The sequence below is a fragment of the Hyperolius riggenbachi genome, chromosome 3 (assembly GCF_040937935.1).
Source record: "Hyperolius riggenbachi isolate aHypRig1 chromosome 3, aHypRig1.pri, whole genome shotgun sequence".
Taxonomy (NCBI): domain Eukaryota; kingdom Metazoa; phylum Chordata; class Amphibia; order Anura; family Hyperoliidae; genus Hyperolius; species Hyperolius riggenbachi.
In genome coordinates, this window is record NC_090648.1 from 488,270,184 (window position 1) to 488,297,309 (window position 27,126).

A 27,126-nucleotide genomic window follows, 5' to 3' on the forward strand; every position below is an offset into this window, starting at 1 on the left:
GGCTTTTCCGCGTTTTCTCACAGTACCCCCCCTCCTGAGGAGTGGACTCTGGACATTTCCTACCCGGCTTCCCAGGATGCAAGTTATGGAATTCCCTTTTTAACTCCTCTGCGTGCATACGACCGTCTGGCACCCAAGTTCTTTCCTCTATGCCATACCCCTTCCAGTGAACCAAATACTGCACGGAGTTCTGCACAAGCCGTGAGTCCAGAATCTTCGCAATTTCATACTCAGGTTGGTCATCAATCAACACGGGGGGGGGGGAGCGGGATCCACGTGCACTGCCGGCTTGAGCAGGGACACATGAAATGATCTCACACCTCGCATGCTGGTAGGGAGATCACTGGAAATGACCCACAAATCTAGGACCTAACTTGGGTGACAGTTGCTTTAGAGCCAAATGTCGCGTGGACACCCAGACCAGGTCTCCTAGAAGAAATTCCCACTCTATGGAACGTCTCTTGTCAGCCTGTTTTTTCTGGTTCTGAAAAGCCCTCCCCAGATTTCTTTCAACCATTCCCCAAATCTGTGTCAAAGACTTCTGCCAGTTCTCCAATGCTGGAAATGGAGTAGAAGCCACTGGCAATGGGGTGAACTTAGGTAACCTTCCCGTCACCACCTGAAATGGGGAAAATCCTGAGGAGAAACGCTTCAGATTGTTGTGTGCAAATTCTGCAAACGGCAAAAATTTGACCCAGTCGGTTTGTGCATCTGCAACATAACACCTCAGAAATTGTTCCAGAGACTGATTCGTTCTTTCGGTCTGGCCATTGGTCTGTGGGTGGTAGCCTGATGAGAATGAAAGCTCCATGTCTAACTGATGGCAGAATGCCCTCCAAAACTTGGAAACAAATTGGACTCTCCGATCTGACACTATAATTTCCGGAATGTCATGCAGCCGGAAAACATGCTGGATGAAGAGATCGGCCAATTCCAGTGCCGAGGGGAGTCCTTTCAGGGGGACAAAATGGGCCATCTTACTGAATCGATCGACTACCACCCAAGTGACCGTCATGCCCTCAGACCTGGGGAGCTCGCCCACAAAATCCATGGACAAATGGGTCCATGGTTCACTCGGGACTGGCAGAGGCTGCAATGTTCCAACAGGTGCCTGACGGGAGGGTTTGCTCCTAGCACACACTGCACATTCCCTCACATACTCCTTGCAGTCAGTTGCCAATGATGGCACCAAGCACATCTAGCAATGAGATCTTGAGTTCTGGTGGCCCCAGAATGCCCAGCATTCTTGTGGGAATGGAACAGCTGCAATATTTGTAAGCGAAAAGGCAATGGTACAAACATGACCCCCTCAGGCTTCCCCTCTGGTACATCTTGTTGGAACGGACCCAACATGACTGTCCAGTCTTTCCAGGTCTCAGTGGCTGCCAGAACCATCTTTTGAGGAACAATGGTTTCTGGGTCTGAGGGCTGTGCTGTCTCGGGCTCAAAGCATCTGGATAAGGCATCAGCCTTGATGTTCTTACTACCAGGGGTATACGTGATTACAAATCTGAATCTTGAGAAAAATAATGACCACCGGGCCTGTCGGGGGCTAAGTCTCTTAGCGCCTTCAATGTACTCCAAATTCTTGTGGTCAGTGTAAGCCGTAATGGTATGTTCTGCCCCTTCTAGCCAATGTCGCCATTCCTCAAAGGCCAATTTGATGGCTAGAAGTTCCCTATTGCCTATATCGTAGTTTTTCTCTGCGGGTGAAAATCTACGGGAGAAATAGGCACAAGGATGCAGTTTTTCCTGCAAACCGGAACGTGAGACAGCACAGCCCCTACCCCTACCTCTGAGGCATCTACCTCCACGATAAAGGGAAAGGAGATGTCAACATGTCTCAGTATGGGTGCAGAACAGAACAGTTTCTTCAGGCTGGAGAAAGCAGCATGGGCCTCAGGGGACCAGTGGTGAGTATCTGCCCCTTTTTTGGTGAGACTGGTGAGAGGTGAAATCACCGTAGAGTACCCCTTTATGAACCTCCTATAATAGTTGGCGAACCCCAGGAATCTCTGGAGAGCTTTCAGCCCTACAGGTTGGGGCCACTCCAAGACAGCTGAAACTTTTCCAGGGTCCATAGAGAGACCAGAGATCAAAATTATGTACCCCAGAAAGGCGACAGAGGTCACTTCGAAAATGCACTTCTCCAATTTAGCATACAGCATATTTTGTCTTAACTTTCGTAGCACAAACTTAACATGCTTTCTGTGTTCTGAGAGGTTGGACGAGAAAATTAGTATGTCGTCTAAATACACCAAGACGAATTTGCCCAATACCTCTCTGAACACCTCATTAATTAACTCTTGGAAGACGGCCGGGGCGTTACATAACCCGAAGGGCATCACTAGGTACTCGTAATGCCTATCGGGCGTGTTAAAGGCCGTCTTCCATTCATCACCGTCCCTGATACGCACAAGGTTGTATGCACCCCTTAAATCCAGCTTCGAGAAAATCTTAGTACTGGTGACCTGGTTAAATAAATCGTCTATCAAGGGCAGAGGATAACGATTCTTTACTGTAATTTTATTTAAGCCCCGATAATCAATGCATGGACGGAGGCTTCCATCCTTCTTTTTCACAAAAAAGAACCCGGCCCCTGCTGGGGACCGAGAAGGACGAATAAAACCATTAGCTAAATTTTCTCGGATGTATTCTTGCATGGATAATTTCTCTGGCCCAGATAGATTATAGAGATGACCTCTAGGGGGCATACAGCCAGACCTGAGATCAATGGGGCAATCAAAAGGACGGTGTGGAGGAAGTTTATCGGCTGACTTAGGACAAAACACGTCCGCAAATTCTGAATACTGATCTGGCAATCCCTCCATGTGAATCTTGGTTTCACCCAAGGTTACCTTCTCTAAACAATGATGATAACAATGGGTGGACCAGCTCGTTAGCTGACCTGTAGCCCAATTGATCTGAGGCGAGTGAAGTTGTAACCATGGCATACCAAGAATGATCGTGGAGGTTGTCATTCGCAAAACCAGAAACTGTAAATTCTCTCTATGTAACACCCCTACCGTAATCCTTAACTCTGGGGTCTGAGACAGAGGGTGGTTACTCTGCAGGGGGGAATCGTCCACTGCAGTGACCAGAATCTGTTGTTTCAACTGGGAAATTGGGACCCCCAATTTCTTAGCAAATTCGTAATCCATAAAGTTGGCTGCTGAGCCAGAGTCAACGAAGGCCTCAGTGGTTTCTGTCTTATCCTTCCAAGATATAGTACAAGGGAGGAGCAAACGTTTATCGTCTAGAGGCAAAGACTGTTTGGGACAACTCTGCACTATATGACCCACCTCTGCACAGTATAGACAGAGCTGCTCTGTTTCTCTGTGCCTCCACTCCACCCGGGCCAATTTCGACCGCCCAATCTGCATTGGTTCTGGTGGAGATGAATCGAGTGGAGATGAATCGGGTTGAGGCGCGGAGTAGGAAACATATCTCACATCGTTCCTACTCCGAGTCTGTCTTTGATAACGTAGGCGACGATCAATCCTGACTGCTAATGAAATGGCCTCATCAATAGACTTTGGTTCGGGGTGACCCAAGATTAGATCAGAGACCGCGTCTGACAACCCTGACAAAAAACAGTCCAGAAGTGCGAATGAGTCCCATCTAGCTGAAACTGCCCATTTCCTGAACTCAGCTGCATAATTTTCCACCGAACCCTTGCGCTGCCGTAACATCTTGAGCTTCCGCTCAGAGGTAGAGGCAATGTCCGGATCATCCTAAATTATAGCCATAGCTTTAAAAAATTCCTCAACCGAGGCTAAAGCCTCATTCCCTGGCTGAAGATTATATGCCCAGGTCTGGGAATCCCCTGACAACAGAGTCTTAATAAACGTAATTCTCTGTGCCATGGTTCCAGAAGAATTAGGTCTCAACTCAAAGTATGACAACACTCTATTTCTAAAATTCTGGAAGTCAGATCTGTGACCAGAAAACCTTTCAGGTACAGGCATACGTATGTCTGTGCTAGGAGGAGATCGCACTGTGTTCACAGCCGTCTGAAAGGCTTGTATAGACCCAGATAATGAGTTGATCTGAGTCTGATGACTGTCCAGCACTCGGATGAAAGTTTCCACAAAGGTGGTGAGTGCATCAAGACGGCTGTAAAGTGCGTCCATATGGGTTTGGTCTGCTGTTCTGTAACGATCGGTGTCAGTTTGCAGAGAAAATCTGATTATTGGTGATCTGCAGTATCACCAAGAATACAGATCTATACCTGATTATGGATGATCTGCAGAATCACCAATAATACAGATATAGTGCTAACCTCCGGACACCTCTAATAAAGTATATAGTGAGTGTTTGGTGTAACAGTATGACTTTGAGTAACCCACCTGAAGAGCAGGTGGCCCTAGGCAGTACAGGAAGTACTGCTATAGAGAGTACAGAAACCTTCCAGCAGCCTGAGACTTTCCAAGGGGTGGAGTCAGGCTGAAGGTAGGAAGGATCAGAGAGTGAGTGACACCTGGAGGTGGGTGTCACTGACAGATCTGGAGACTATCTCTTAAAGAGAATCTGTATTGTTAAAATCGCACAAAAGTAAACATACCAGTGCGTTAGGGGACATCTCCTATTACCCTCTGACACAATTTCGCCGCTCCTCGCCACATTAAAAGTGGTTAAAAACAGTTTTAAAAAGTTTGTTTATAAACAAACAAAATGGCCACAAAAACAGAAAGTAGGTTGATGTACAGTATGTCCACACATAGAAAATACATCCATACACAAGCAGGCTGTATACAGCCTTCCTTTTGAATCTCAAGAGATCATTTGTGTGTTTCTTTCCCCCTGTTCTCATGCACTGAAGTTTCAGGCTGCTTGTTTCTTCCTGCAAACAGCTTTGCCCTTGTCTGTAATTCTTCAGTATGTGAAAGCCCAGCCAGCTCAGAGGACGATTTATCCAGCTTGTAAAAGATAAGAGAGAAGCTGCTCTAATCCTAAATAACACACAGGCAGTGTGCATAGAGGGGCCTGGAAGGGGGAGTTCATAGCAGAACCACAACACTGAAGAACTTGGCAGCCTTCCAGACACAGGCCGACAAGTCTGACAGGGGAAAGATACATTGATTTATTACAGAGACAGTGATAGTATAAAGTGCTGCAGTAAGCCAGAACACATTAGAATAGCTTTTTGAACTTGTAGGATGATAAAAAACAGGATGCAATTTTTGTCACGGAGTCTCTTTAAGTGGAGAGAGATAGCTCTCGAGGTCGGGCAAGCCAGGTCGGCAACACACGGACAGACAAAGTACAAAAGACAGAAGGTGGATTCGGTATCTAGGGCAGTCAGGGTTTGGCAACGGTATATCAGATATGCGTGGTACCGAATCAGAAAGCAGAGGGATAGTCAGGAAAACAACAGGTCATAACAAATATCAAACAATGCCTAGTCTTGGGTGTGAGGTCCGTGGTCTCTACACCCTGAAACTAGTCTGATGTATAACAGAATGATAACACAAGTTCCCTAGTATTGGGTGTGAGGTCCGTGGTCTCTACACCCTGGAACTAGTCTGAAGTATAACAGAATAATAACACAAGTAATCTGGCTCAGTGTGAATTCCCAGGTCCTCCTGTTCTGCCTTTCAGCGCGCGCGCACGTGTATTCCTAAACCTATGTGAACTAACAGGCTCAGCCACCCCAGCTGCACGCTGCTGCGTGCAAACCGCCGGGCTGGACGCGGAACCATCCGCCTCGCTATCAATACATGCGATGGCTTTTCCGCGTTCTGCCATGTCACTAGATGCACGCTTCCGCGTGCAGACCGCCGCGTTGGACGCGGAATCAGCCGCCTTGCTGCTAGTACACGCGGCGGCTTTTCCGCGTTTTCTCACACAAATGTATGCAAATTCCTCAGCAGCAGAGCAGGTCTGAAACTTGTAAAGTGAAGACAGGTCTCTCTTCCAGAGACCTGCAGCCCACAAACTTGAGGAATGGTCAAACAGCTGTCTGCCTGTGCAGCCAGCTGAGCGGATCATTACAGTACCCCCCCCCCCCCCCTCTAGAGACTGCTTCCAGACGTCTCTCAAAACTGATATTAGCAAAAAACTCTGACTGAAGATTCATGAAGGTCGGGACAGCCCGACTAGGCCCACTTCCAGAGTCAATCCTCCCGAAACCGACCTCATCAGAAGCAAAAGCCACCGAAACATGCCCATCAGTACTACAAGTCTCAGCGTAACACCCATCAGAACTGTGAATGCCGGAGAAGACCCCATCGACACCCTCCTAGCCATGCCCACCACCTTCCAGGGATCGTCCAAAAATACCAAACCTGACAATACCTATTTGAAGTGTCTCTTTCCACAGAGAAGCCACTGTTGATCTTATCCAGGGTATCAGTAAATATTTCTCCCAGAATCTCCCAGAACACTTTGAAGCTCCGCAGAGATCCCAAGAGGGCAGAACGATCACCAGGCTCACATGGAGAACTACCAAGAACCCCTATGGAACCAATGACAATTCTGGATACAGGATTACCAGGACAAGCATCAAGATCAGGGCTTTCAGGGACCACTTCTGGGCATGCAAGCAGGCAGGCAACATCAGAACATGTCTCCACTGAAGAAGCATCTGAGGAGGCTTGCAACCGAGACACACTTGGGCTTTCTGGGTCACAGAGCACATCGGGGTACACTAGCACAAGAGAAACCTCAGGACATGTCGAGGAACTGCCAACCTCAGAGTCCGTCACGACAAGATCAAAACCAAAACGGGCAGAGAATCATCACGAGTAGTGGTCACAAGCACTGGACTTACAAAAGAAGTCTTGGACTCTGACTTAGAAATTTCTGTGGCTGTACTGGTATCTAACCAACACTCATCATTGACTACACATGACTGAAGCTCCTCAAGAGCTGCAAAAGTAGTCAATATAGCAGCGTTGCCTACTGAAGTGGGCAATACTTCAGGTGGCCCTGCGGGACAGGAGGCACCTGCTAAAAGTTCTGCACCCTTTGGGAGCAAGTCGGAGACCTCCAGAACAACAAAAAGCTCAGGAGCACTGTTTCCCAAGTTTTCTGACAAAGAAACCAAAGATTCTGAACTATCCATGTTACAGGGCAAAACATTGCGGACAGAGGATGGTTGAACCAGAGGATTGTAGAACCAGGGATGGTTCTACAATCCGCTGAAACTGAATTTTATCTTCATGAACAGGATGCACAGGAGATTTTATGCAAGGCAATATTGACTCATCCAGAGTACAGGGTGGAGAGTCAGCACCAGCCTCTGAGCAAGAAAGGGACTCACAAATGTCAGTGCGAGTGGACATCATGGTTTTATTCATGGTACAGGGCAGGCTCCCAGAGATCTTCTCTGGACAAGGCAAAGATTCCCCAGTATCAGATTTGCAAAACCAAAGCGCTGTCTCACCCTTAGACTCTGGTAACAATGTCGAATCCGAGGAGTCAGAATGCAAAATTTGCGAATCCAAGATCGCTTTAGGTTGTGAAACTGACGCTTCCTTAGCGCAAACGTCCGCAATCTGTGGACCAGACTGCAAGGTGTTCAGGACAGAAACACTGGAGCAACTGTCATCAGGCAATGGGCCTCTACAGGTTTGAACAGAGTGACACATAGATTCATTTGCAGAAGAAGTTGCGACAACAACAGGAGAAACTTTATTAGACATATTAACATTACTTTTGATGCTGCATAGTTTAGGAATTTTCCCCATAGCAGGATCATAGATGGAAGGTCTTAAAGAATTACTGCGAGAAAAAGATCTGTTTTCAATTGACAAAGGATCCCACATATCTTTGACAAAACTGACACATTTATGTTGATCACAATCTGCAGAAACGCCAGAGATACAGGCATCAGATTGCACAGATTCACATTCCACAGAAACAGGAGAGAATCTTTTAGACAATGGTGTCGCTTTATTGGAGTCAATTGGTTGATGTGTGTGCAATTCATCCAAAATCATCTGCCACACACAAATCAGTGGATCCACAAAACATTTGTCACACTCATCAGATCCAATCAAAGCGTACACTGACTCAACACAAGCATTAAGAGTCACCTCGCTTTTTGCGATGTAAAAATCGCAAAAGGCCTTCCAATCAAACTCAAACTCCTCCACCAAAGCCCCAACCTCCCACGGAGCGAATGGTGGTTCAAACACACAGGGTTTGGGATCAGAAACGAGCATAGATTTTCTTACACCTTTAATATACCAAATAATTTGGCCTATCATAGGATCCACATATGCTTTAGCCTGGGGCAACAAAACCTGAGACTGAGAAGTCTCTCTGAGTTTGCCACCTTCAAGTGTTTTACACATTTCACACTTTACAGAAATAATTTCTTTATTTGTAGTTGCTATAGGCAACGGATTTTTCCGCTTGGAAGTTTTCCTAGATTTTTTTTTCTTGTTTCAGCCGCTACAAGTGGCTGCTGTCTAGATACCAGGGAGCTGTTACTGCATTTATTATCACACTGGTTTTGCATGAAAGGGATAGAACAGCTGACTGATTAGCAGATTGTGATGATTTGCTCAGCTGCCTGTGCAGGCAGGCAGCCCTTTGACCATTGTGTAGGTTTGCATGCTGCAGGACTCTGGAAAGAAGAGCTTCTGTCAGTTTTGCAGCTTGTGCTTGCAGAGGAATTTGCATACGTTGTCATGCAAATTGCCTGGCCACATTCATTGGAGGCGTGTACTATAAGTACCATGTCTTTCCCACAATGCTTGGCTGGTCATAAGGATTACGTCCTATGTAACACTCCTGGTGGGGTGTCAGCCTTGCTCTCTGTTTGAACATCAGCTTAGAGTAATTCCTGGAAACTGTGCTAGGCAGATTGCCCTAGTGCAGTTAGGATTGTATTATCTGTATTGCCTGTTCTGTCTTGTCTGTTGCCATTGTCCTGTCCCTATGGTGGTCGACAGGAAATGGTTCTGATCTCTGTTCTTGGAGTATAGCTGGTGCAACGGTTGCTACCAGCTATCTCTTCTGTTCTGTCTCCTGGGATCGCGCTAGCTACTTTTCGCTAGCGCTGGGGATCCTTCTGTTCTGTCTCCTGGGATCGCGCTAGCTACTTTTCGCTGGCGCTGGGGATCCTTCTGTTCTGCTACTCTGTACCTGGATCGCGCTAGCCACATTTCGCTAGTGCTGTGGATCCTATCTCTCGCTTGTCCCTGTTTTCGTGTGTCTGTCTTGTCTGCTACGCTTGCTGGAGGCTCGGTGAGGTAACCGTTAAGCAAGCGCTCGCGTCCTCTGTTTCATGTTTGTCTGTTAATGGTTAGTTAGGCGTGCTTGTCTCTATTGTGCTTATCACGTGGAGACCGCGCAAAACCGCATGCACTGTTGCGAATGAGTGTGGTGTTCGCGGTTAGCTAGCGTTTGTTATTTTCCGTATCTCCTCATTGTTTTATTTGCTGTGCCTTTGCTACCCTCGTATTCTATTCTGATCTGCCTTGTGTCACATCTGGCGATCGCACCTCTCGCGATCGCGTTCCTATTTCATATCTGCTGTTGTGTGTGTGCGGTCGCGGGATGGCGACTGGATTGGCTCACACACATACAACCTGTCCCTTTGCTCGTTCTCATTCGCAATCGCCTCTCTTGCGATTGCGTTCTGCGCTTCGTACAATTCCTGTCTGGCATTTGTGGAGGTACAGAGGATTGGTTCCTCTGCACTCCCCAGCGCCATCTGCAGACAGGAATTTCCCTCTACAGGTGCGTAGCACCTTTTGCTGGATGCCTGCAATTACACGCTTGTGGAGGATTTCCGCCGTGTCAGCGTACACGTTGTGCGCTGATCACGGAGAAAGTTCCACAATCGTTACACAGATACATACTCCTCAAGCATGGGTGGTAAGCAAGGCAGCTTAAACCAGTGGGAAAAAATCAACGTAAGAAACTGATAAAGATTATCCTCCCAGGAATTGCTTTTCAATACCTCATAAGCCCACACAAACAGATCTCCTTGCAATAGCGTATAAGCGAATTGGAGAGCTGACGTAGACGGGTCAGTAATTTGAAAGGGAGGATTCAGCAAAAATCTTACATATTCAGCAAAGAAGTCTTCCTTGGTTTCAGAGTCTAGTCTCTTGAAGCTCTTAAAGATATAAGAACCACATTCGACAAAAATGTACAAATCGGAAATTCCCTCTACACTGGGAATTTCGGTTTGGCTGGTCATACTGTAACGATTGTGTAATTCTTTCCGTGGTCAGCGCACAGGATTCGCGCTGACACTGCGGAAATCCTCCACAAGCGTATAATCTGAGAGAACCCAGCAATGATGCTATGCACCTGTAGAGGGGAATTCCTGCCAGCAGATAGAGCTGTGGAGTGCAGAGGAACAGATCCTCTGCACAGCCACAGATTCCAGATAGGAATTGTACGAGGGGAAGCAATGCAGGGCAAGATAGCCCTTAAAGAGAGAGAGCACAGAGACAGGGTGTTTGTCCACCAATCTAGTCGCCATCCAGCGACAATGAACACACAACCGTGAAGACCAGGTGGGAAAGCAATCGCAAGAGATGGCGATTGCTAACAGCGACACAAGACTGAATAAGCACAGAGAAGGAATGGATGTATGTCCACCAATCTAGTCGCCAACGCCAACCACACAACAGTGGAAACCAAGTGAGCACGCAATCGCAAGAGATGCGATTGCCAATGAGAATGAGCACAGGGACAGAATGTATGTGTGTGCACCAATCTAGTCGCCAACCAGCGAAGGTGAACACACAACAGCAGAAACAAAGTAGGAACGCAATCGCGAGAGAGGCGATTGCCAGAAGTGACACAAGACTGAGCAGGACAGAGCACGAGAGTAGCAAAGGCACAGCAAACAACAATGAGAAGATAAGGAAAATAACAAACGCTAGCTAAACGCGAACACCGCACTAATTCGCAACAGCGAACGCATTTCAGCCCGATCACCGCGCGTTAGGCACCCAGTGATAAGCGTGCCACCGTAACTAACCACAAGTAATATAAAGGAACACAAAAAGACTGAGACAGACAGAATGAGCGCTTGCGAAAGCAAGCGATCAACACAGACAAACAGGTTGCGTAGACGCTTGCTAATCGGTTGCCTCGCACCAGGCAACAGCAGGTGCAAACACAGGACAAGACAGACAGATGAGTGCAGCCAGTAGCCACCGCGGCTATGGTCTACACTCCAGGAACTCAGGCAAGGAAGATCCACCGCTGCTACCGCTAGAGCGAGTGCGATCCAAACAGACAAACAGATGGGGCTACCAGTAGCAACCGTTGCTCTGATTAGCACCCCTGAGGCAGAATACAGAAGGAGGCACTGCCACTACATTTAGGGCTAATGCAATCCAGACAGATGAACAGAAGGGGCTACCAGTAGCAACCGCTGCTCTGGTTAGCACCCCCAGACAGACAGAACGATTTCCTGTCGACCGCCGCTGACGGCAGGACAATCGCAGCAGAGAGACAACACAGGCAAAACAGATAATGCAACCTGACTGCATTAGAGGAGCTGCCTAGTGCAGTCCCAAGGAATTACTCTAAAATAACCTTTAACAAACAAACAGGGCTGATACTCTAGGAGAGTTCATCAGTAACAAACCATCATGAGCAGCAAAGGATTGTGGGATCACATGGTATTTATGCTGCAAGCCTTCAAGACAGGTGACTAGGCAATTTGCATGACAAATGTATGCAAATTCCTCAGCAGCAGAGCAGGTCTGAAACTTGCAAAGTGAAGACAGGTCTCTCTTCCAGAGACCTGCAGCCCACAGACTTGAGGAATGGTCAAACAGCTGTCTGCCTGTGCAGCCAGCTGAGCGGATCATTACAGGTGGGTTGCAAATACTTGCAACAACCGCCATGGACTGTGGGAGACAACCGTCCATGTTTGGTGTTCCAGTACTGCTCGGCCGCTCTCATTGGAGTTTTTTTGTAAGAGACTTAAGAATGTCTTTGCAAAAACTCTACACCCTACAGGGGTATGTGACTATCTAACAAACACTGGCGGAGGCACCCTAGATATAAGCTAGTTCAAGTGACTATAAGAAACAAAGAAATTCGAGAGGTGGAATGCCTTGCGTTATGCCTCAACACTAACTTTCCCCCGAACCTCTGCTTAACACTAACCCTCCCCTTAACCTATACCTAACACTAACCCTCCCCCTTACCTATGCCTATAGGTGCATACACACGCACTACTGTAACGAACGACGGATCGTTCAGAAACAGCCCTTATCAGTCTGCTGAAAGACTGTACACACGCTCTACTGTTGGCAAAACACCCGCTCAGCAGGAGAGTCTGACGGACCCGTCGTTCATTACAGTAGTGCGTGTGTACGCACCTTAAAGGGGAACTTCAGCCTAAACAAACATACTTTCATTAAGTTACATTAGTTATGTTAATTAAAATAGATGGGTAATATAATCTCTTACCCAATTTTTTTTAAAAGAATAGGCAAAAGTTTGTGATTTCATGGGGGCACCATCTTTGTTATGGGGGCAGCCATCTTTTTGGTTGAAAGGAGGTGACAGGGATGAGACAGTTCCAACTGTCCTGTGTCCTGATCACCCCTCCCAGCTGCGAGCAGTAGGCTTCAAATCTCAAATTCAAAATAATTTTTTAAAAAATTGCACTAAAACAGCAGAAGGAAAACAACAACATCAGGAATCCCATCATGCTTTGCACAGCATCAGGAGAAAAATGCCCAGGCAGTTTTCTTCTGTGCAGCTAAAAATGAGACTTGGGTCAGAAAAACAAAGTTCTGATGCTATGAAACTGTTAAAAAAACACCAGGCCTTTTCAGTGCTGCTAAGTAGATTTTTAGGCTGAAGGTTCACTTTAACAATAACCCTCTCCCTAACCTCTATCAATCACTAACACCCCCCCCACACACACACACACACATACACACACACCTCTGCCAAGCATTAACACTCCCCTTAACCTATGCTTAACACTAATACTCCCAACCTTTCCCAAATACTAACATTCTTTCCCCAACGTCTGCCTAACACTAACAATTACCCTCCCCCTCTCCTCTACCTATCACTAACACCCCACCCCCACCTTTGCCAAACACTAACACTCCCCCAAATTTCTGGCTAACACTAACCCTCCCCAGGGCCAGATTTGTTCTCTTTATCGCCCTAGGCCATTGTCACCAGCTGCCCCCCCCCCCCTTCAGTATAGGTTCCCTCTAGTATATGTAGCCTGATGACCCCCCCCCCCCATTAAAAGTAACCAGATGACTCCCTTAATCCCTCCTTTCCCCCCCCTCCCACCTTTCAGTATAGGTAGCTAGCTCATCTTCACACCACAGCAGGCATCTGTGTCACTCATTTCTCAGCTCATCTCCTCCTGTGCCGAAGCTTCCTCTTCCTTTCTGTCTGCAATGCTGCCCAAGTCCATAGCCACCCTGCAAAATGCTAATATGCACAGAGAGCAAGGTGGCCGCTGTACAGGCAGCTGGCAGCAGAGTACCGCAGTCAGGCGCTCGCCCGAGCTCCCTGCATTGCAGCATTTGCAAGCTTGCAAAATCCCTATAGCCATGCATGGCACAGCTTAGCGATTCAAATTTAGAAATTACCGCAGCTCCCTGTGGAAATAATCCCTAACCCTGCCTCCACTGACCACTATACCTCCCCATAATGTCTGTGGCACACTAACCCTTGGTCCAACCTACTGCATGCCTAACACTAACTCTGCCAAAACACTAAACCGTGCCGATGACAACTCCTAAAACACGCACCTTCCTGCACCTCCAAATTGACCTCTGTTGTCTTGTCATTGTACAGTCCAGGAATATCCACCAGGCAGCAATACTTTCCTCTGTCCTTCTTGGTGACGTCACGGATGGAGAGGGACACGTCGCCATCCTCCAGTCTCCCTTTCATTTCGTATCGGCTAGACTCTGCCCAGGCTACTGTGGCACCATCCGATGTGATGATCGCATCTCTGCAATTAAAGGTGGGGCACTTTCCTCGTCCCCAACACATTCTATTTGTCCCCTCACTGGTGCTGTATGAGCAGGGCAGATTCACTGTTTCTCCCACTGATACAGTCATGTGAACCGCTGTGAAGAATAAGAGGAATGTTACTGTACGTTACTGACATGAGGAGGACACTGATAATGGCAAAACTTATTTTAGCTTACACACTTGAAGTATACAATAAAACAAAAATAAAGGAAACTAAAGCACAAAATGAAAGCAGGGGACAAGCGGGCCCCCCCAGTTGTGGCTAAGGGACCCGGGCCCCATAGCAATTGCTATGGTTGCTATGGTGATCCCTACGCCAATGCACACAGGGATGCAGAGGTATCATCGCTGCAATATAACTCCAAACCATAACAGCAGAAAAAGTTTTGCAAGTTTTGAATGCAGGATTAGCATCTTTATCACTTAATGCACTCAGACCAGTTGCTGTTGAAATTTGATTTTTATGTTTACAATCGCACTATAATTCATATGATCCTGTGGCAGAGTGCGCCGTCAGGGTAAATGCATAGCACCGCACGCCCCTTTTAGACATTCGCCGTGTGACATACTCCCCGCTGGACAGGGCCGGTTTAAGCAACAATGGGGCCCCAGGGCAAAATAAACCTGGGGGGCCCCCCCAACATATACCCCGGAACAAAAATCGGCATTAGGGGACCTTTTTTGCAGCTGGTATAGTCAGGGTGTGAAGTCCCAATCGGTCGGAGCTCCACATTCTGGCTATCCTCAGCCTGCATGGGAGACAAGGGGTTAAAAAGTTTCAGGAGGGGGGACCCCACATAATTTAAAACAAAAAAAAAAAATTCCCACACTCTAAACATAAAAAAAAATTGGGAAAATAGGAAAAAATGCCATATTGCGGCTGTATAGCGATCCCTGGCCAAAGCGCTGCGGCTGCGTATGGGCCCCCTGGAAACCCCGTCAGGAAATTTATTGCGCTTTCCGTTTGATGCATGTAAAATTACACTACTGTTAGGTTTGCTACTAAAAGTGACATTTACCACATTTAAAAGTATACTTTTTTCCTTCGAAACTTTAAAATCGATTTTCTCAAAAACTATAAGGTCTTTTTGAAAAATTGTTTTTTCCTCTTATTCCTAATGATCTCCTTAACATATCCTGCAAATTTAGGGTTTCTAGCATTTAAGGTGGATTTGCTATTAACCATTAAAGTCGGCAGGTTTTTAAATGTGTATTTTTTTTCCTTTGAAACTTTAAAATCGATTTTCTCAAAAACTATAAGGCCGACTTGAAATTTTTTTTTCCTCTTGTAGCCATTGGGGGCCCCTACAAGCTCTGGGGCCCTGGGGCAGCTGCCTCCTTTGCCTCTATGGTAGTGCCGGCCCTGCCGCTGGACAGGAAGTTCGTCACTGGGACTCCCGGGTTCCTCGTCCTATTTGCATCATTACTGTGCATGCGCTCTCCTCATGGGATAGTCTCAGGGTTTACCTTTTTTTCAAAAGCACTTAGTGAACGGCAGTTTCTCCGTCCAACTGCCAACAAAAAGTTGAGCAGGGAGGCTGGCCAGCATCTTTGCATAAATCCTTGTCTTTATAAACAATAAAAACCATGCTGGGAATCCCCCATGAGGAGATGGACTAGTCCAAAACCTGTCAGTTGTGTCAGATTTCTACTACTTGCGACATTGGAGAAAAGTAATTTATGGCTCATTTTACTCTGGAATAAATGTACTTCTTGTTTGTATGTATTTACATGTATTTTAAAATTTACAATTTTCCGCGATAGTGGTCCTTTAAAAACTCGTACAAATATTGTACCCAGGGCCGGGCCGAGGCATAGGCTGGAGAGGCTCCAGTCTCAGGGCGCAGTGTAGGAGGGGGCGCACTATTCATTCAGCTGTCTTTCCTAATTGTGTTTGAAGCTGAAAGAAATAAGAAAAGGAGATACATAGCAGTGACTGCAAGCCAGATAACTAGAGATTAGGGTGTTGGGGAGGTTGTGGGCCCTGTGGCGCCTCTTAGTCTAATAGCAATCAGTGTGTGACAGCTGGGGTGGCAGGGATGGAGGGGCGCACTTTGGTGTCTCAGCCTTGGGTGCTGGAGGACCTTGTCCCGGCTCTGCTTGTACCGTGCTGTATCTCCAGACGGATCTCTTTCTTGATGTCATTGAACATGCCCGGCACGGTCACCCTGCAGCAGTACACTCCGCCATCGTCCTCAGTGGCATTGTTGATGGTCAGCGACACATGCCCCGTCTCTATGCTCTCGTCCACCTTGTATCTGTCCGATTCCCTCCAGGTGACGTTTTCACCATCCGTAGAGAGGATCGTACTGTGGCATGACAGGACCCCGCAATGTCCTCGTCCCCAACACGTGGGGAATCTGCCGATATCCGTGGAGTATGAGCAAGGCAGCGTCTGCTTCTCGCTCAGCGACCCCCTGACCTGGTTAACTGCGAATGTAAAGAGGAAAGATCTGTTAGAGTTATATTGAAGAGACTGTCCACAAATTATATTGTAGAGATATTGCATATTTAATTGGGTATTTTGTATGAACAGACAGGTTTCAAAACTTTTTTGCTTATCCCCATTATCACCTGTTAAAGCCTAAATACCTAAAAACCTCAAATAACCAGGGCCGGTTCTCTCATGATGCAAGGTGAAACATTTGCATCAGGTGCGTAGATTTCAGGGACAGTATTTTTGTACTGTGTTTACACCTACAGCATGCAGTCAGAGTAGGAGGAGAAGCGAGAGGAGAGCGAGGTGAAGAGGTCATCATTGGGGAAAAGCAGCTTGTTGTGCTGTGTGAGGAGTCTGACAGTGAGTGAGGAGGGGGGAGGCAGGAGGGCAGCATTGGGGAAAAGCAGCTTGTTGTGCTGTGTGAGGAGTCTGGCAGTGAGTGAGGAGGGGGGAGGCAGGAGAGCAACATTGGGGAAAAGCAGCTTGTTGTGCTGTGTGAGGAGTCTGACAGTGAGCGAGGATGGGGGGTGGTAGGAAAGGAGCAGTTTTTATTTGATTTGCACAGCAGAAGGGAGGAGCGGCCCTGCTGTCCTGATTAAGGAGGAATGAAGTGGCTCAGGGTGAGCAGTGTATTTGTCACGGACTGACAGCCAGCCAATGTGCTGTTGTGTTGAGCTGCAGCATGTCATGTGAGAACATTATAAGAAGCAGAGTAAATTGTCTGATGCTGTGTGATCATTTCAAACTGGGGGGGGGGGGGGGTCGGGCTGCATCCTCACAAGTTTGCCTCAGGCAGCAAAAAGTCTAGAACTGGCACTGCAAATGACTTGCCATGTGACCGGTTTTCCAAAACCATTGTGTGCAGTTGCTAGGGGAGTGTCCTTATTGCCCAGGTGTTATGTAAACCATGTAAAGCACAGTAAGGGTGGCGCCGAGGCAGAGGCTTAGGAGGGACTGGCCTCTGTGCGCAGAGCCCTGATGGCGCACCTGTGCCCCCAAGTGTTCCCTTTCGTCCATACAGAATATGCAGAGCGAGCTGCAATAGTTACCTTCTCTGCATGGTCGGGATCCCTCCTCCTCACTAATGCCAAACCGGGCCGAGATCCTCACACATTTTTGATACAGCTCAAATGAATTGATGGGACTGAATCAGAAAAGGTGTGGTCCATCAGGTAGAACAAATCCCTTTCTTTCTCAGTCCATCCTAAATACTGGCATGGATCTGGCCCTCAGGCCTGGAGTTCGACAGATACATTTGCTGGGACCTGAGGACTAATTTTACTACATCCAGAGATTTACTATATCGGGCAGCACAGTGGCGTAGTGGTTAGCGCTCTCGCCTTGCATCACTGAGTCCCCGGTTTGAATCCCAGCCAAGCCAACATCTACATTTGTATGTTCCCCCCATGTCTGTGTGGGTTTCCTCCGGGCACTCCGGTTTCCTCCCACATCCCAAAAACATACAGATAAGTTAATTGGCTCCCCCCCCCCCCAAAAAAATGGCCCTCAACTACCATACATACATGGCACGATACATACATAGACGTGACTATGGTAGGGACTAGATTGTAAGCTCCTACGAGGGACAGTTAGTGACAAGACAAAGTACTCTGTACAGCACTGCGGAAGATGTTGGCGCTATATAAATACTAAATAATAATAATATATCAGAGTTTACTATGAGATTCTACTGTAATACAAGGCAGATTCCTCTTCAGATGAGTTTCAGGTCTATGAAAAGGTCAATAAAACAATCATACCGTCTTCCACTTCCAGTTGGATGTTTGTCTTCAGGTCATTGAATGGTCCTGGGACCATCACGCGACAGCAATATGCTCCCTCATCATCCTTGAATACACCATTGATGGTCAGGGACACGTCTCCAGTTGATAGGTCTCCTCTCAGTTGATATCTCTCCGAACGGTTCCAGGTTACTTTGTCTCCATCGCTGGTGAGGATCTTATGGGGACATCCAGAGAGGCCACAGTTGCCCCGTCCCCAGCACATACTGTTCTTACCATCCTTAGCGGAGTATTTGCAGGGTAAGGTAAGTACATTTTCCACTGCTCCTCGTACAAGGTTTTGCAGCATCAGAGCTGTCAATAAAGCAGAATAAATGTAATCCAGTGACAACAGACTATTTTTGAGATTGTGATCTTCCATTTACCACCACCATACCAGCTATGTTTAGCAGGCCCGCTTCTGGGCCAGACACCACCCGGGGTGTGGTCCCGGGGGGGTGTAGCAGCATGCATAGAGGGAGAAGAATGCAGAGCACAGCAAAAGCATAAGTAACTCTGACCATCCAGGGCACGAGTGATCTGGCTTCCTCTTCAAAGTCCTGGTAGCCATAGCTGCAGGACGTCAGTCATCACATGACCGTCCTGCAGCTATTGGAGTCCAGGAGCCTGAAGAGGATGCCAGATCACATGTCCCTCCAGTCATGGGTGGTGAGCTACTTATGCTCCACTGTGCTATGCCCTTGTAATGTCTGATTGCGCTACCCGGAAGCTCCCTTACACACTGAGTAGCACGCATGCTCAGTGTGAAGTTAATGATGCTGCTGGACATAAAATACGAAATATCTCCGCTCCCACACCTCTTACACTCCCCAAATTTTCAGGGTAGGGAGGGGACCCCCCGAACTACCTCTATGCCAAATTGCAGCCCCCGAGACCCACTGGTTCAGGAGATAGATTAAAGAAATCTATCTCGGGAACCGGCGGGTTTTGGGGGCTGCAATTTGGTTAAGAGGTAGTTCGGGGGGTCCCCTCTCTACCCTGAAAATTTGGGGAATGTAAGAGGTGTGGGAGCGGAGATATTTAGTATTTTACCTCCAGCAGCATCAGTCTATAGGAAATGTGGCCGCACAGTCTCCTACTGCGCATGCGGGGCAGCGCAAATCCACAGGCAGCGTAATCAGACACAACACCCTGCATGATGGGGGGGGGGGTTCTGCCTGCCTATACTCAAGGGGGCTACATTTGACTATCTATACTGGGGGGCTAAATCTAGCTACCTAAACTGGGGTTAATGATGTCAAACTGTGGGCTGGCAAGCAGTTCCCTATGTAGCTACCTTGAGGCTACTTCCAGGTCGGTGAAGTTCATCAGTATTGCTCACGGGATGGAAGATGCGCGCCGCCAAGGTAGTAGTAGCCCCGAGGTAGCTACTAGGGATGGTCGGAATTGCCGATTTCTGATTTGGCGGAAATTCCGCATTCCGCCAATGCAGATTTCCGTTACCGCTGTATTCTGACGGTATTTAGCAGTATTCTGGCGGTATTCCGATTTATGCGGATTTCAATTTTTATGCTGAAAATTCCGCCTACTGCTTACCGCACTACAAATCTTCATTCTCTGGTTGGCTGATTCATCCTGAGTCTTCTGATTGGCTTAAAATTACCGACTGTTGGTACAGCGGACATCCACGAAAATTTCCACTACCACTTTCCACAATACAAATTCCCATTCTCTGATTGGCGTCTTCTGATTGGCTTTAAATTACCGACTATTGGTACAGCGGATTTCTGCGGGAAAATTTCCGCTACTGCTTACCACAATATAAAATCCTCATCTTCTGATTGGCTGAATCATCCCGAGTCTTTTGATTGGCTTAAAATTACCAATTATCAGTATAGCGGAAATTTTCGCGATTACGGACGAATTCCACACGCTAATTTCCACGTTCCGCATTCCGATGCGGAAATGTGATTTCCAATCGGAAATACAGAAATTTCCGTTCCGCAGAATTAGAATGACCATCGCTAGTAGCTACATGGGGAACTGTTCACCAGTGAACAGTTTGTGACATCTCTACCCCCCAGTATAGGTATCAAGATGTAGCCCCCTTGAGTATTGGTAGTCAGATGCACACGTCACGACTACGTAGTCAAAACATTGTGCGCATGCGAAGAGCGTCACCGGCTGTGCGCTCGTGGATCAGGCTAGCGCCTGCGCACTACTGGTGGACCTCGCTGACTCAGAGGTAGGCCTGAGATAGTTACATGGGAAAATGTTCACCAGCGAACAGTTTGTGACATCACTTCTGGGAAGGCTACATTTGGCTACCTATATTGTGGGCTACATCAGGCTACCTACACCTAATACTAGTGCCGTAAGCTTGGCAATTTGGATCAGGTAATACAGACTGGGGAAACCTTGCTGAAATTATTATTAAGAACTTTATGTTATTAAAAAAACACTTTGAGTAGCAGATGAACATTTTAGATTTTATGTTTTGTTTCTGCCTGGACTTTGCATTGATGGATAGTAACTTACCAATAGAGATGTCGCGAACATAGAATTTTCTGTTCCCAAAAATCTTCGCGAACAGGCGAATCTCCATAGACTTCAATGGATGGCCACAAAAGTGATGAAAAAGTTGTTTCAAGGGGTCTAACACCTGGACAGGGGCATGCCAGAGAGGGATCCAAGCCAAAAGTGCAACCAAAAATTACGGTGTTGATGCAAAGTCATGTTTTAATCCCTAAAGAGCAGAAATCCCATTATGCACAGCTCTGGGTGTCAGTGGGCTGTGGAGTGTCTCACACAGAGAGATACAATAGTACTATCAGAATACAGTGACATAATAATGCACAGGAATGGTTCTGTGCCTGCAACTTAATGAGGCAACAGCAGTAGTGTGCACACAGCTCTGGGTGTCAGTGGGCTGTGGAGTGTCACTCACACAAAAAAACACAGGAGATCGATGTGCTAGCCTTCAAAAGGGCTGTTTGGGGTGCTTTTACAGCTAGTGAAGAACAAGAACACAGGCCTAGCTAATGCTTTCCCTACCTATCTGCAGGAAGTCTGACCCTGCTCTCACTAACAGTCAGCAGCCAGCAGAGAATGAATCCAATATGGCCACCGCAACTGCTTTTTGATAGGGGGGTGGGGGGTCCAGGAAGGGGTGCTAGCTGATTGGCTGCCATGTGTTTGCTGACTGTGAGGTAAGGGGTCAAAGTTTAGCTCAATGATGATGTAAAGGGGGTGGAACACGCCAAATGTTCGCCATGAATACGAACAGCCGATGTTTGCAGAATACTGCTCACCAGCAAACTGTTCAGGCCATCTCTACTTACCATGTTGTATCTCCACTTGTATCTCTCTCTGCAGGTCAGAATCCAAGGTCTTCACACGACAACAGTAGGTGCCGCTGTCATCCAGAGAAACGTCAGTGATTTGCAGGGAAGCGTCACCGTCATTCAGCTCGTATCTATCTGATTTTTTCCAGGCCGCTTTGTTGGGCTCCGCTCTGACCACTGGGAAGTTACAGCCGAAGGCCGAGCAGCTTCCCCTCCCCCAGCACAGGATGCTGGACTCTTTGGAAGGTGGGTAACCACAGGGTAGAACCACAATACCCCCCACCGATCCGGTCACACGGTAGGCCAACGTTACAGCTGTGCAGGGGAAAGGGGAAAAGTTGAAGAATCACAACAGAGTCCATCTTCTTAAAGGGAATCTGTATTTGCACATGTTTAATGGTTAAAAAAAAATTAAAAACAAAACAAAAAAACTTTTTCAAGTTTATTTTATTTTCGAATGAAGAAAACACGAAACATATTAAGAGTATATTCCACATGTACCACTTGCTGCCAGCAGATGGAGCTCTACAACAAAGATAGTTAAAAGGGGGGAAAAAAAGCAGTCTTGCTATTCTGAGATTCGATGAGACACACACACACAGAACTTAACCACCTAAGGACCACAGGCTTAACCTTCCTGGCGGTAAGCCCGAACTGAGTTCGGGCTATGCCGCCGGAAGGCACCGCTCAGGCCCCGCTGGGCCGATTTGCATAATTTTTTTTTTGCTGCACGCAGCTAGCACTTTGCTAGCTGCGTGCAGTGCCCGATCGCCGCCGCTACCCGCCGATCCGCCGCAATTCCTCTCGCCGCGGCCGCCCCCCCCCCCAGACCCCGTGCGCTGCCTGGCCAATCAGTGCCAGGCAGCGCTATGGGGCAGATCGGAGTCCCCTCTGACGTCACGACGTCGATGACGTCGGTGACGTCATCCCGCCCGTCGCCATGGCGACGGGGGAAGCCCTCCAGGAGATCCTGTTCTTTCAACGGGATCTCCGGATCTCCGATCGCCGGCGGCGATCGGAGGGGCTGGGGGGATGCCGCTGAGCAGCGGCTATCATGTAGCGAGACTTTGTCTCGCTACATGAAAAAAAAAAAAAAAATTAAAAAAAAAAGATTTGCTGCCCCCTGGCGATTTTTTTGCAAACCGCCAGGAGGGTTAAAGAGAGTCTGAAGCGAGAATAAATCGCGCTTCCGACCTCATAGATAGCAGGAGCATGCGTGCCCCTGCTAAAACGCCGCTATCCCGCGGCTTAACGGGGGCCCCTTCACCCCCAAATCCCCTCGGTGCAGCGAGGGAGCGCTTCCTGGTTGGGGCAAGGTAACCGCCGCAGCCCTGCCCCACGCGCGTCTGTCAGCGCGTATCTCCGCCTCTCCCCCTCTCAGTCTTCCTTCACTGAGAGGGGCGGGGGAGAGGCGGCGATGCGCCGCTGATAGACGCGACTGGAGGCAGGGCTGCAGCCGTTAGCCCTGCCTCCAGGAACGACCAATTCCACGACTAACGTTTGCGGGGGTGGGTTTGGGGGTGAAGGGACCCCCGTTTAGCCACGGGATAGCGGCGGTTTAGCAGGGGCACACATGCCCCTGCTAACTATGAGCTCTGAAGCGAGATTTATTCTCGCTTCAGAGTCTCTTTAAACCCCCCTAAAGACCAGGCCATTTTTTTTTCACAAAATAGGCCACTGCAGCTTTAAGGCCAAGCTGCAGGGCTGCACAACTCAGCACACAAGTGACCCCCCCCCCTTTTTCTGCCCACCCACAGAGCTTTCTGTGGGTGGGGTCTGATTGCTCCCCAATGTTTACTTATTTTTAATCAATATTTATTTCTTTATTTTTTAAATAAAAGGATCTATTTTTTCATTTATTTTCTATACACCCCTCCCTCCCTCCCCCCGCCAGCCAACCACTGTGATCGGCTGTCATAGGCTTTAGCTATGACAGCGGATCACTCCCGAGCCTACAGGGGGACAGCCGTGTACAGCACTGCCTTTGATTGCAGCGCTGTACGGAGTATTTATTTTCGTCGTCTAACAGTCTCCTAGCAGTGATCACCACTGGGAGGCTGATGGTGGAGCGGAGCTCCATCATTCAAGCGGAGATGTATGTGCATCAGCGCGCGCGATCTCCTGCAAAACACGCCCCCGGGACTGCACGTCGTTCGGCGGTCCTGGGGCTGTCACCGCATTCACGCCCCTCAGCGTGAAGCATTCCTGGAGGTGAGAGGTGTATGGAGCCTGCGCAGTACAGCCCGGAGGACGTCCGATGACATCATCGCACCCGCGTGAAATGCAGATTGGAGCGCAGAAGAAGCGTGACCTGGCCGCCGGCCTGGCCCGGTCGGCCACCGGGAGCCTGCGGAGCGGCGCCGAGGGCACATCCCGCCTGCCACGGGCTGGAGGAAGCCCCAGGTAAGTGGATTTTTATTTTTTTTCCCCTCACCCTGAACCTTCCCTTTAAAATGCATAGAAAATAAAGTAATTACTGAAAACAAATATCAACCACAAAAAGCCCAATTGGTGGTGAAAAAACAAGCTACAGATAATTTCATTGTGCTTAGCAGTGATTAAGCTATTGGCAAATGAATGGGATGAGCACTGAATGGTGAAAATCGTTCTTGTCCATTAGGGTAAAAACCTCTTTTGGGTGAAGTAGTTAATATCCAAGTTGGCTATCCAAGTTTCTGAGTCTTTGCTCTCCACCCAAAGGTCCCAAACCTTATTAAAGTTAGCATTTGCACCCCTCGCCATCCAAGTTGACAAAAATATCCTTGCAATAAAATCTCATTCGAGCTTATAACTGAGAACCTCTTGTGATCGGCCCCCAGTAATGTCAGGAATCAGCTACACTCACCTGGGAAGACCAGAGTGACAGCGGACAGCAATAACATGCAGACACCCATTGTAGATTATCTCTCGGGTACAGCGATCCAGCTTAGACTGCGGAGTGGACAGGAGACGGCTGATATAATAGGAGAGGGGCTTATGGAAGGGTAACGATAACAAATGATGATTTTCCGGAATGCTGCAAAGCTGAATTCTGCATTCACAAAATAAACATGGGGGCCGGAGTACAAAGCACACATAGATAAAAAGAGCAAATACAGATAAATGGGTTCCTTCCTAATCTTTAACAGATCACATGATTACTTTATACAGTAGAATAATCCTGTTACAGTAAACTCCAAGGGATAGGGCAAAGTAGTTTACTATATCAGAAGTTTACTATATCAAACTTTAGGTGGCCATACAACATACAATTTTTTCCATTTCTTTTCAATTCAAGATTTATGCTGGCAGGGCCGGGCCGAGGCATAGGCTGGAGAGGTTCCAGCCTCAGGGCGCTTTGTCGGAGGGGGCGCACAATTTATTCAGCTGTAATTCCTAATTGTGTATGAAGCAGAAAGAAATAAGAAAAGGGGATACATAGCAGTGACTGCAAGCCAGAGAACTAGATATTAAGGTGTTGGGGAGGTTGTGGGCCCTGTGGCCCTCTTAGTCTAATAGCAATCAGTGTGTGATGGCTGGAGTGGCAGGGATGGAGGGGCGCACTTTGGTGTCTCAGTCTTGGGTGCTGGAGGACCTTGTCCCTGCTCTGTATGCTGGGAATACACAGGTCGATTCTGGCGCTCGATTCTGCGCCCGATCGTTTTGCCCGCTCGATTCTCTTATGTTATGCTAGTTTTTCTTATCTTTTTTCAATTCACTTCAATGAGAAATCGAGCGGCAAAATGATCGAACGGTGCTCGGACATGTCGGATATGATCTATCGAGCCATCTTAATGGCTCGAAATCGAGCCGTGTATTCCCAGCATAACAATAAAGTTTTCTAATTGATTGTAACATTTGAAAAATCTTACTAAGGTACCACACACGTGTTCAATTTTTCTCCAATTATGAATAAAAAGATTGAAAACTCAGAAAAAAATTGTTTGCTTCTCCATATTACGAAATGGTCAATCTACCATACAATCTTGCACAAAACTGATCAGAAATTACCACCACTCTGATCGAGAAAAAAAGACACAAAAAAAAAGCGGGAAATCCAATTGCTCTAAAATCGGATAATTTACATAGTTACATTGTTATTTGGGTTGAAAAAAGACATACGTCCATCGAGTTCAACCAGAGAACAAGTACAACACTAGCCTGCTCCCTCACATATTCCTGTTGATCCAGAGGAAGGTGAAAAACCCTTACAAGGCATAGTCCAATTAGCCCCAAAAGGGAAAAAATTGCTTCCTGACTCCAGATGGCAATCAGATAAAATCCCTGGATCAACATCACTGGGCATTACCTAGTAATTGTAGCCATGGATGTCTTTCAACGCAAGGAAAGCATCTAAGCCCCCTTTAAATGCAGGTATAGAATTTGCCATAACTACTTCCTGTGGCAATGCATTCCACATCTTACTCACTCTTACTGTAAAGAACCCTTTCCTAAATAAATGGCTAAAACGTTTTTCCTCCATGCGCAGATCATGTCCTCTAGTCCTTTGAGAAGGCCTAGGGACAAAAAGCTCATACGCCAAGCTTTTATATTGCCCTCTGATGTATGTATACATGTTAATTAGATCCCCTCTAAGGCATCTTTTCTCTAGACTAAATAAACCCAGTTTATCTAACCTTTCTTGGTAAGCGAGACCTTCCATCCCACGTATCAATTTTGTTGCTCGTCTCTGCACCTGCTCTAAAACTGCAATATCTTTCCTGGCTGTAAAGTGGTGCCCAGAACTGAATTCCATATTCCAGATGTGGCCTTACTAGAGAGTTAAACAGGGGCAATATTATGCTAGCATCTCGAGTTTTTATTTCCCTTTTAATGCATCCCAAAATTGTGTTAGCTTTAGCTGCAGCAGCTTGGCATTGAGTACGATTATTTAACTTGTTGTCAATGAGTACTCCTAAGTCCTTCTCCAAGTTTGATATCCCCGACTGTATCCCATTTATTTTGTATGGTGCTAGACTATTTCCAAAGAGAGATATCCCACTACACCTGATGGCAGTTAAAACGTCCAAATCTTTCTTCAATGCATCACAGGACAAACAGGTACAGGCGCATCGGAGCTCTAAATGGCTCCTTAATCATAGCTAACAGACAGGTGTATACTACAGGTATATATAGTCAGGTACCCACCCCCGGATGGGAGTGGTTCCTGTCTTAAAGTAATACATACAAAGATATATATATATAAAATGGTGTAGCCAAATAACAAAATTTAAAACCATGAAACAGTATACAATCAGGTACCATATCAATTGTAGAACAGCAGTACGGGTAAGCATAGTTTCCATAAGCGTAAAAATGGATAGAACAAAAAGACATAGTAGGGAGGAAAAAGGAAAACATGAAGTAATGAAATTACTGGGATCTTATGTTATAAGTCAAACTAATATCCAGCCTGGAATTGAGACTTGCTGGGACCCGGGTACCCAGCCTCCAAATCCAAAAAGCCTCCCGTTTGAGGAGCAGTCTAAGAATGTCACCTCCTCTGGGTGGGCAAGTCACCCACCCTATCCCCTGGAATCTGAAGTGTGACATATCCCCCTGGTGGGTATGTAGGAAATGCTTAGCCACACTAGAAACTTGTGTGATATAAGCATTATTACTCAAACACCTGCCGGGACCATTAAAGTGTTCTGAAATGCGTTGGCGTAAAGGCCGG

The 27,126-nt window shown here is 47.3% G+C and overlaps 1 protein-coding gene across 2 annotated transcripts in view; it reads right to left on the minus strand.

Annotated features, from left to right (window-relative positions):
- The window catches only part of LOC137564370 (polymeric immunoglobulin receptor-like), a 50,960-nt gene that overhangs the window by 17,101 nt on the left and 6,733 nt on the right, over positions 1–27,126 (minus strand). Inside the window, exons 2-6 of one of the 2 annotated variants that reach the window (XM_068278156.1) lie at positions 24,316–24,401; positions 21,468–21,785; positions 18,145–18,480; positions 16,051–16,374; positions 13,716–14,039 (exon numbers count right to left, since the gene is read on the minus strand). In XM_068278156.1, the coding sequence (XP_068134257.1) occupies positions 13,716–14,039; positions 16,051–16,374; positions 18,145–18,480; positions 21,468–21,785; positions 24,316–24,364 (1,351 nt within the window). In that variant the 5' untranslated portion in view covers positions 24,365–24,401. Of the gene's footprint in view, positions 1–13,715; positions 14,040–16,050; positions 16,375–18,144; positions 18,481–21,467; positions 21,786–24,315; positions 24,634–27,126 lie in introns of those variants that run through there. The other variant, XM_068278155.1, reaches the window with a different exon arrangement.